We start from the raw sequence: 12092 nt of genomic DNA on the forward strand, positions 1-12092 counted from the left end.
ATGCCTTCAATTCTTGGTCTTCCAATTTTTTTTGCTGATATCGCCCAGATATTTGTTTTCCGTGTTAAAATCATCACTTCTGAATCGAACAAACCATCTCTCGCACATTGAAACCAATGGAACACATTCACCATAAGCTTTGATGAGCAAACGGTGTGCTTCAGCGGCACTTTTTTTCAAATTAAAAAAGTAAAGCGAAACTTCCCGCATATGACGCTTTGTTGGTACAAAATTTGACATCTTTGTTTAAAGATGTACCCTTCAAAATGACATATAAACGCCAAACCCACAAAAAGTCAAGCAATTGAACATTTTGTTAGAATTTGCAAATGTAATTATGTTCTAAACTTGAAAAATATTTGAAAAATTAAATATTTTTCAAGCATAAAACATATGGCTTGAATTTATGTTTCCTTTTTAGTGGAGAATGCTATTGAAATAAAATGCAAAACAACTTTAATTCAATTGCTTGACTACAATTCAAGGCTTGCATTACACTTGCTTTCAACTTGAATTCTAGTAAAATGCTGCATGACCATAAAGAAAAACTGTGTACCAAGTTTTAACAAATTTTGGAATTAGCTTTCCAATAAGCACCAAAATCCCAAAAAATTCAAGCACTTGAACAATATGTTCGAATTTGACTTCAATGCAAATGTAATTATGTTTTAAACTTGAAAAATATTGGAAAAATTAAATATTTTTCAAACAAAAAAACATATGGCTTGAATTTATGTTTCATTTTTACTGGAGAATGCTATTGAAATATATGCCCAATTTACAATTGATGCCGTAGTGTTGTAGCATTGTATGTCATAAAGATTTTTCAAACAAAACATTAATAAAAAAATTACGACATACAACGATACAACCCTACGACAGCAATTGTGAATTGAGCAATAGTGTAATACAACTGTAGTTCAATTGCCTGGCTTGAATTACACTTGCTTTCAACTTGGATTCCACTAAAAATGCTTTCTGGGTTGATTTAGTTCTAAAACTTGAAGAATTGTGGTTTTAGTGTTTAAAAATAAAGAATTTAAATTTAATCTGCAAAATGTTTTAATATAAAGTTTTAAATTGTGCAAAATTTTAATGTTTAAATTTTCAACAATGTTGTTTTATCAACAATTGGATGTGGTCCCTCCCTTTTTAAGTAAATATGTATACCACGAATTAAATTGTTTACCACTTTTAAAAGATAAAATTAACAAAAATTCAAGCTAAATTGAAAAAAAAACAGAAATTTCAATGAAATTTTAAAAATATTTAAACATTAGCTATTGTTGTTAAAAATCTTGAGCCAGTATTAAGTATATTTTAATAATAAAATATGTATCTCTAAAATACCACATGTAAATTTTGTTAATAATATGTTTAAGCTTTTATTAAAAGCTATATACACAACAAAACTACATCATACATATTTATACATGTATCGCTTATTCCTACTATTTACTACTCCATTCCACATCCGAATTATAAGAAATCACAAAAGCCCCAACCATTCAAGTTCACGGTCAAATGATTTGACTTTACACACATCAAACAAAAAATCCACTATATACTTTTGTATGTTTTTATTTATTTATTAAAAAAAAACTTACTTAAAAATAATAAAAAAAATCAACAAATACCCAAGCATAGATAAATACACATAGAACCGAAACTCTACTATCAAAGACCTAACTCAGTTGTCAAAAACCTAAGTGGTGAGAATGTATAAGTAAAAAAACCATGAGAAAACAAAAGCAACACACGTATGTGTTATGATTTTAACTCATTTTTTTGTTTGAGTTTTTTTTCTAGTTTCCCCTCTATGTTTTTTTCTCTATGTACCCAAGTACATACATTTGTATGTAAGAGTATTAGTGGCGTTTCGTAGGGGGAATAATTAATGAATGTAGAAAACTTTAAAACAATTTAAAAATCGAAAGCTCTCGTTTTTGCCACTTGCTAGATTTTTTGATTTTGTTTTTTTTTTTATTTTATCAAAGAAAACTTAAATAATTTAAACATCTAATGAAGTATGAATGTTAATTAGTGCTTAATTAGGATGTACTTCAGAAATTAACCTAATTAGATTTGGTTAATGATAACATCAAGTAGTAGTAGTAGTACATATGTATTTGGTTTTGTTTTTGTTTCTATTTCTTTTAATTTTTTAATGATTCATTTCAAAATAAAAAAATGTGTTTTTTCTATAATTAAAAATAGCTTGTATCAATATAAATGAATGCAATATAAACAATTTATATGTACTAAGTACATACTTACATATATAGTGAGTGAGGTTGTGACTGTGCAAGAAAAAAAGCACATGTTGTCAAAATAATAGACATATTCATACACTGAAAGAAATTCAAAGGCAAAATTCAGGCAAAGTGAAGTCAATAACATTTCATTTGGGCCCTATCGTCTTAGAATCTTATGAGAACCCAGAATATATATGGGGGATTTCATGTCTTCCGATCGGGATGAAATTGCACGAAGGTTAGACCTATTGGATATTAATACGGACAAAATTTTTCAACAAGATCGATCAAGAACTCTCTGAGTTAGAGGGGTTCAAAATTGGACATTTTGGCCAAACAGGTTTTTTTTCTCATCCATGTAACTTATTACCTATTTTTCTTAGCAAAATGTGTCCCAAATCGTTTATATAGCTATTTCTTCAATCTATCGAAAAAAAAATTTTTTTAAAAAAAATATATATAGAAATTTTTTTCCAATATCAAAAACATTTTGGTTTTTACTTACTTTTCTCAAAAGTAAGCTTAGATATTTCCTTAGCTTAGTGGGATATTTATCAAAATAAATGTTATGTAAGTAGGGTTTTTATCCCGGGAATTCCCGGTACTAATTTCCCGGGAATTTTGCTAATTTTTCACTAAACGATTCCCGGGATTTTTAGTCGGGAATCCCGGGAATTAAAAATTGACGAAAATACATAGAAAACAAGTTAGAACTCTATTTTTTTCACCAAAAAACAGTGAAAAGTGTTTTGCTTATATCTCGGCAATAATAGACCGCTTATTATTATTTATTTGGGGTTTTTCGTATTAAAATTTAAATCATATTGAATCATTCTAATCTTCAATTTCTTCTCAAATCCATTGTACAAAAAGACAATTTTTTCAATTTATTTTGTAAATGATTTGATTCAACAAAAATTTAATCATTAAAAGTTTGAATAAATTCTGTTATTAATTAACTTTAAAATTAATTCAGTTTAAACAAAGGCTTTGGAATGAATCTAAAAAAATTAAATATTAGGAATGGATTTATGGAATGAAAGGCTGAGATTCTTTAATTACGGATTAAGATTTTAGTGAATTAAGCTCAAATTTTATTAATTAATTCGAAGCTCTGATATTTAATTATTATAACCTAATTTACAGTATCATTATATATTTCGGGAATAGCCGGGTACCCGGGAATGTAGAAAAAAAATTCCCGATTCCCGGGAATGTAACTCAAAACATAAAATTTTGGACTATTTTTTTTACAAAATCAAAAACTTTGTTAACTTTTTTTCAAACTGAACACTTTTTAATTTTTGCTCAAAAGAAAGCTTAGGTCTTTTCCTTGAAGACCTTTTTGGTTGCTTAGTGGGATGCGAGTGGGATATCAATCAAAATAAATATTTTGTAACTCAAGACATATAATTTTTGACTATTTTCAAAATGGGCCCTTTTTATACCCTTCACCTTCGTGAGAAGGGTATATGTATAACTTTGTCATTCCGTTTCTAATTTCTACATTTTTCATTTCCGACCTAAAGTATATATACATATTTTGAATCCTTATAGATAGCGGAGTAGATTAAGCTATGCCCGTTTGTCTGTCTGTCCGTCTGTCTGTTGAAATCAACAACTGGGGGCTTCGGATCCCAAATAACTTACATCACGATTCATACATCAATATCTCCGGAATTCTTCCGGCTCGGTTGCTATTTAAAATCGAGAAAATCGGTCCACAAATGGCTGAGATGTAAGAAAAAGCCAGGACAACCTTTATTTTTGACCTATTTTTTTACCTATATGTATCTGGATTACTAAGTCATTAATATAGACAATATGGATATCTAATGATAGATATTTCAAAGACCTTTGCAACCATAGTAAGTTGGACTTACAAAATAAGTCCAACTTACTATGGTTGCAAAGGTCTTTGAAATATCTATCATTAGATATCCATATTGTCTAAATTGGAAAAAATATTTTTTAAACCGAATTTTTTTTTCGCTTAATATTAAAATAAAATTTAAAAAACAAAAAACAAAAAAGAAAATTTTTATTTTTTTTTTTTTAAATTTAAAAATATTTAAAAAACAATTTGATTTTTTTTTCCCAAACATGAAAAAAACAACTTTGGAAAAAAAATTTTTTTTGTTTACCTAAAAATATTTAAAATTTTTATTTTGAAGTGAAATTTTGTGAGGGGTATATTAGATTCGGCACAGCCGAATATAGCTCTCTTACTTGTTTAATTTTAATTTTAGTACTGAAATGAAAGTTTAGGTCCATTCTTTTAAGAGGTATTTGGTCTCTTAGTGGGATGCAAGTGTATATATCAAAATAACTATTTTAACTCAAAAATTGTATGTCTTGAGCAGCTCATAATAGATAGGATCCTTTTGCTCTCACCAAATGCATAACATTACCTGGCCTGCCTTCACATACGGGTTATCGTTATGCATCCAACATTTTCAGAACTTGCTCCAAACCAACTAGTTCTAGAGCAAATGTAATCAGAACCACTTCAGTTTCTTTAATTACAGCCTTAGAACTAGCACTAGTTAGACATTGGTTCTAGACTAGTTTTTTAAGAACACTTATTAGTTCGGGAAAAACTTTTATGAGCCGCTTAAAACTGGTTTTTAACATGAAAATTTCAAACAGAAATTACTGTAGGAAGAACTAGTTCTAGAACTGTCCCTAAGAAGGCGTTTTTGCTTCGTAAAGCTTCTCTAGAACTAATAAAGGGTGTTTTTTTAAGCCCAAAAGAAATTGAAATTGTAAAAATTGACGAAGCGCCTTCTGGACGTTAAATTTTGTGCGACGTTTTCGAGAATTGCTGGCTTTATGTCACGAATAACACGAACAATATTGATCTCAAAGTCGTTAATTATTGCTGGTTTGTTAGTATAAACCAGCCCAACAAACACTCGAATATTTTGTTGAAATTTGACTTGAATGCAAATATAATTATATTTTAAACTTGAAAGATATTTAAAAAAATTAAATATTTTTCTAGCAAAGAACATGTGACTTGAATTAATGTTTTCTTTTTACTGGAGAATGATATTGATATAAACAACTATAATTCAATTGCTTGACACTGGAATCAAGGCTGGAATTACACTTGCTTTCAACTAGAAAATCAAGCAATAATGCTTATTGAGAGGGGTGGCGCAATAGGAAATAATCGAATGGTGTCAAATCACACGACCTCGGAGGCCAATTGACAGGTCCATTCCTCGAAATGTAGTTATCGCCAAATTTTGATTTCAATAAATCGATGATTGCGGTCGACGTATGCACATCTCGCCCGGATCAATGCTATCCATTTTTACAATCAAAAAATCATTATCATGATATGGTAACGATCTCCATTGACCGTAAAACTGGTTTCACTTTTTAAATAAATAAGGTCCGATGATGACACCATCGGTGTATTTTTCTCGATGTAATGTTGTGGATTGATTTGATGAATAAAACAGTCATCTATAATCGACGACAGATTTTTAAAGTTAAATTTTATAATTTTGTGGCGTTCAAGCGTCAATCTATTTATGATGATTTTCCAGCTTATACTGATCATAAATGTCAAAAAGTGAGGCAGTATGACAGTTCGTTTGACAGTTAACACTTTCGTATATTCTATTGGGCTTAAAAACAAACTTTACCTTTTTTCCTAGGTTGTTACAATTACAATATGTTGAAAATTTTGTTAAAAAAATTAAATATTGTTTTTAAGGTTTTATTAAAGTTTTCATAAACAATAAATGCTAATGATATATTCCTTTTATTATTAAGCCAATTCAAGGGAAAATCGTTAATTTTTATAGTTTTAGTTTTGTATTGTGTCATTAATTAATTTGCAGTAATTAATTAATTCATTGTTTTCGTTTTTGAAACACCATTTTCGGTTGAGTGTACTTGAAATTGTTCTTAAAGATTAAATACACGCATTGTGTCATGCTTAAAAATTTTAAGCTGAATTAAAAAAAAAAAACGAAACAAAAATATTTAATACTACAACAAATATTTCAATTTTCTGTTTTGATGACAACATCGTATCACAAAAGCCGGTTGAGAAAATAATAAAAAAAAAATTGAAAAATATTTAAAAATAAATTCATGAGTTCTCTACAATAACAAAATGTTTGTTTGTTGAATACTACTAAATACTACGCGGAAAGCGGAGGTATATTAAATTTGTTACATTTACAAACAAATAATTTTTAATTTAGAAACATTAATAATGACAAATTTAGTATAGACATATTGATTAATTAAGAGATGACAGCAACAATTAAAATTTTTTGTATTTTTCTAGTGAATACTGAGAGTTATTAGATTTTCTTTCACTCAATATCTCAAAATATTTTCTGAATACATTGAGATATATCCTCTGAATGCGTCTCAGTTATTAAAACATAGATGTCAGCTCAGATAGTGTAAAAGTAGCTTAAGAAAGTTGTATCGTATTTTTAAATTCTCGTAATACAAATACGAATGCTGTAAGATCGCGTTCGCTCATTCGTGAAAATATCGTTATAGGTTACAGTTCGAAAGAGAATTAACAACTTGGAATTTATCAAATTCTGTAGGGTAATGCATTATTCGGCTTTACTTAAATTCAATTTCCATTAATATGAGTATTTTTTTTTTTTAAAAAAATACAAATTGTGTATTCAAGTTAAGCGTTAATCAAGTATTTTTATTTTCTTATTGAATTTATTAGTTTGTGTGTATGTGATTATACACAACAGCAGAGTTCGTAGCTGACCTTCGAAAGTCTGGTCGGGAATATTGAATTTTATTCAGTTTTAATTAAAAGAGTAACATCTTGTTTTTTTTTATATTTGTGAGATTTTTGAGCAACCAAGAGAGCTCAAGCTTGAAAGAGAAAACAATTTTGAGGAAAATGCAAATAAAAATGACAAATAAATAATAGAATTTTTTAATAAAAAAAAATTTAAATTAGCTTGCAGTAGTAATATAGAGATTGATGAATATGATTAGATCAATAGCTAGAAAGTTAAGATCAAACTAAGTTTAGATCGAACTTAAAGAGCCCCATCTAGTATTTATATTTTATAAGTTTAAATTATTAAAAATATTGTAAACAAATTAAGGTGTTTTTTGCAAATTAAGCATTTGCTTAAATTTAATCAAAACTCCCCCCAATATAAATTATTAGGTTTATGCTTTTTACGAACCATTATAAAGCTTAAATTACCTGTCTTAATTATTTTTTTTTTGGTATAAATTAAACAAATAACAATAATTTATCTGTTTATATTTAGAATATAACTGGTTTTTAAATGCGTGTTTTAAATACAAAATTTATACATTCAAATTTTTGCCATTCACTTCACAAAACGAAAAAAAACCTCAAAAAGCTATTACTAATATTAAATAAAATACTATTTACTTTTTATAAATATTTGTATAATTTAAAATGTTTTTTAATTTTTTTTATGTTTTAACAGGAAATACTGTGTGAATCTGAAGAACTTAAATCATCACATAAAGATATTGAGGCGCTCTCAAAATCAATCGTCACATTCCTTAGGGAAGTACACCAACCCTCGGCGGAGGCCATACAGGCCAAATTGGATAACCTAGTTAAACAACAAAACGAGTAAGTAACAAGCATTTATTTAGATTTATATTCAGAAATTGAAATTTGTATAACCATAAACGGTCCAAATGTGGTTTATCTAGCTGAAATTCTCAAAAGTGCAATTATTCGGGCATATTTTTGTAAATCCCCTGAAAATTAATCTAAGCAGAATCTTCTTTAAAGAGATTTAAAATTATAAGAAAAATACTCAGTATTCGAGTGAAGCTTTGCTTACAATAAAGTCGAACAATTAAAGCCATACCTAAAGTTTATAAAGACCTACCAGTGAAGCTCTATTTAGACCTTATAAAGACCTACTCAAATTTTATGAAGACCTACCATTGAAGCTCTAGTTAGACTTTATAAAGACCCACTATTGAAGCTGTACTTAGACTTTATATAGACTTTTGACTGCAGCTGTATTTAGACCTTATAAAGGAATACGATTGAAGCTCTACTTAGACCTCTTTCACACTAGGGAATTTAGTTGCGCAAGTCACTTATGTTTGTGGATGCAGAGGTAATGTCGGGTTAAGGAGAAGAAAATTGTACATGCTAGTTTGTTGTTGGACAAGAGACTTGCGCAACTAAATTGCCTAGTGTGAAAGGGGTCTTAGACTTTGTAAAGACCTACGATTAAGGCTCTACTTGGACTTTCTGAAGACTTACGATTGAGACTCTATTTAGACTTTATAAAGACCTACAATTAAAGCTAAACTAAGACGATTGGAACTCTACTTAGACATTATAAGACCCATGATCGATGCTGATCGTTATAAGGACTTATAACTGAAACACTACTTAGACTTTATAAAAACCTACGATTGAAGCTGAACTTATTATTTATAAATACCAACTATTGCAGCAGGACTTAGTCTTTATAAAGATCTTAGATTGAAGCTGAACTTAGACCATATAAAGGCTTGCAATTCAAGCTCTATTTGGACTTTTTGAAGACCTACGATTAAGACTCCATTTAGACTTTATAAAGACCTACAATGAAAGCTCAACTAAGACAATTGAAACTCTACTTAGACATTATAAGACCTACGATCGAAGCTGATCTTAGACTACAGAAAGAACTATCACCCCTATCGCGAATCAATATTCCACATGAAATATTTTCCATTTTCCTTTTTTCGTTCATCAACTTTGTTCACGTGAAAAAATTCCCCTTGTTGTGAAATTTTTAGATGGAATTTTGTAAACAATTAACAGCTGTTACGAACAAAATTAACTATTGTGAATGAAAATTTCATGGGAATATCACGATAGCAATTTTTCCTTCGAGGGAAATGGATATTTCATGGGAACAAAATTTCACATTTTATATAACTGAAGCAGAACTTAGAATTAATAAAGAACTGCGATCGAAGCTTAACAGAGATTTTATAAAGACCGATCATTGAAGCTGAACTTTGACTTTGAAAAGTCCTACGATTCAAGTTGAACTTAAATATTATAGAGACTTACAGTTGAAGCTGAACTTAAAATTTATAAATACCAAACATTTAAGTTGAACTTAGACTTCGAAAATACCTATGATTGAATATCAAATTAGACTTTATGAACCCTAAAGATTGAAGCTTAACTTAGACTTTATAAAGACCTATTATTGAAGCTGTATTTAGAATTTATGAAAGACCTACAATTAAAGCTCAACTTAGACGATTGAAACTCTAAAGACCTACGATCGGAGCAGAACTTGTTCTTTATAAAGACCTAAAACTGAAGTTCTACTTAGACTTTATAAGGACCTACAATTGGAGCTGAACTTAGACTTTGAAAAGAACTACGATTCAAGCTGAACTTAAACATTATAGAGACTTTCAATTGAAGACGAACACGGACTTTATAGCGGCTTACAATTGAAGCTGAACTCAGACTTTATAAATATCAAAAAATTAAGCTGAACTTAGACTTGGGAAATGTATATGATTGAAGCCTAAGTTAGACTTTATGAAGCTGAACTTAGACTTTTAAACACTATAGATTGTTGCTGTATTTCAACATTATGAAATACTACAGTTGAAGCTCTACTTAGGCTTTATGAAAACATATGATTGAAGCTCCTCTTAGATGTTACAAAGACTTACGATTGAAGCTGAATTTTGAAGCTCTACTTAGGCTTTATGAAGACATATTATTGAATCTCCTCTTAGATTTTATATAGACTTGCGATTGAAGCTGAATTTTGACTTCATAAAGACTTACGATTTAGCCTAAACTTAGGCTACATAAAGATCTACAAATAAAACTACACTTGTGCTTGACATTTAATTACGAATTCTCCCGCTCTTTGTTTAAATTGCAATTCATTCGCGATCGAATATAATTTTAAAATTGTCTTAAAGTAAATTGTGTTCGTGGGCATAAACTTTGCAACCAAATCATTCTACTTTAAATAATGGTATTTGATGTTTATTCAACAGAGCTTAAATTTTAGCTTAAATCTTAATTCGGAGTTAAAAATATCAGCCACTCATTTCATAAATCCATTCCCAAAATCGAATTCTTTTGCTTTATTCAAAGGTTTATATTTAAAATAGAATTCATTCATCGTTGAATGAAAATATTTGTTCTTTATTCAAATTCTTTTTTTTTTGTTTTTAATCATTTACAAAATTCAATTGACGGAAATCTTATTTGTAATAGATTAGAATTGATATCCAACATATTTTTTTAGCTATTTTGTAATGAATTATAATCAAAGAATTAATACATAATTCCATTTTCGAAATCAAATCAAATGTTAACTCTTATGTTAACTGCTAATGAATCAATTCATTAATTCATCAATTAATTAATTCATTTGTACTTCAAATGTATTGAATTCATTCCTTTGAGAACGCATTCTTTACAGATTTAGTTCCTTATTGAATCATTAAAATATTCTTGAATTCAAATCCAGTACAAAATAGTTAAAAAAATGTATTGAATGATTAAATTTTTCATTTTGTAAATGATTAAAAGCAAAACACAACTGTATGAAGAACAAATATTTTAACTTGATTTGAATTAACAAAAATTTAATTATTCACGATGTCGAAAGAAAAATGAGTCGAACAAAATTTGTATGAAAACTATTCGAAAGAATTTTAAATACTAACCCCCATTTTCTCAATATCTGGTTATCGTTTTTCGTAACGATAAACCTCCAATTAACATTTTTTTTGTATGAGAACTGTCAGTTTATCGTCATAAAAATAATCAGAGATTGAGAAAATGGTGGTAAGAGTTTTTCATACAAATTTTTTCGACTCATTTTTCGACTAGTGAAGCAGGCAGTGAATGAATTGTTACTATGAATTCATACAACGATGAATGAATTGTAGTTAAATGAAAGCCTTTGAATGAAGTTAAAGAATTAGTCTTTGGGAATGAATTTATTCCGAGTTAAGATTTTAGTGAATTAAGCTCAAATTGATATAATTAATTCAAAGCTGTGATTATAATTAAAGACAAATTGTAGGACTACATAAAGAATTAATCCTTAAAGAATGAATTCAATACGTTTGGAGTACTAAGGAGTTTACACAACGAATTTATTCGTTATGGTTTAATGGAAGTGTTAAGAAACTTTACTATTTTATTATTATTTATTTTTAAACTCTGATAAATTTTGTTTATCAATCGTTTTTCATTTCCAGAATTATTTGCCATGTCTTAAGTGTTTAAATAATGGTAGACAAACATAATTGCAGTTAATTAAGGAAATTCCCATTATCATAAGGTTTTATTCATTCCCCTAAGTGTGTTTATATATAAAATTGTTTATTTACATAATAATATTTATTATTGTTTAAAAAAAAGAAAAGAAATAAACTTGCTAGAAATAATAAATAATTAAAAAAACAGCTGTATATGAAATGAGAGTGTTGCTTGAGGTCGTGTCAAAAATGTCTCTGGCTTTTCTAAAAAGCATAGAATTGAAAAGAATTTTGTTTTTATGTTCAACATAAGTTCTTTAACATAAAATATGTAAGTGTGAATTGCATTATATGTTTCAATGTAGAGCAAATGGGTTGCGTGTTTTTTGTCACGTTCTATTGAGTTGGGTGCGTTCGTCATCAAAACAGATGATCGAAACTTGTTTTTTTTTTACCAAATTTTTTGTTCTGAGTACTCAAACGAACAAGCAGAATAACCAGTGAGTGACTGAATAACTGAATGAACAAACAAACAAATAAAACAGAAAAATTGAAACGCAAAATGTATATTTTGTCTAAAAATCT

At 28.4% G+C, this 12092-nt stretch overlaps 1 protein-coding gene across 14 annotated transcripts in view; it reads left to right on the forward strand.

Moving 5' to 3' along the window:
* The window catches only part of Msp300 (Muscle-specific protein 300 kDa), a 204422-nt gene that overhangs the window by 107339 nt on the left and 84991 nt on the right, over positions 1-12092 (forward strand). For all 14 annotated transcript variants that reach the window (XM_065499429.1, XM_065499430.1, XM_065499435.1 and 11 more), the window contains one exon: positions 7724-7875. In XM_065499429.1, the coding sequence (XP_065355501.1) occupies positions 7724-7875 (152 nt within the window). The remainder of the gene's footprint in view (positions 1-7723; positions 7876-12092) is intronic.

Source organism: Calliphora vicina, chromosome 2 (assembly GCF_958450345.1).
Source record: "Calliphora vicina chromosome 2, idCalVici1.1, whole genome shotgun sequence".
NCBI classification, from domain to species: Eukaryota; Metazoa; Arthropoda; class Insecta; order Diptera; family Calliphoridae; genus Calliphora; species Calliphora vicina.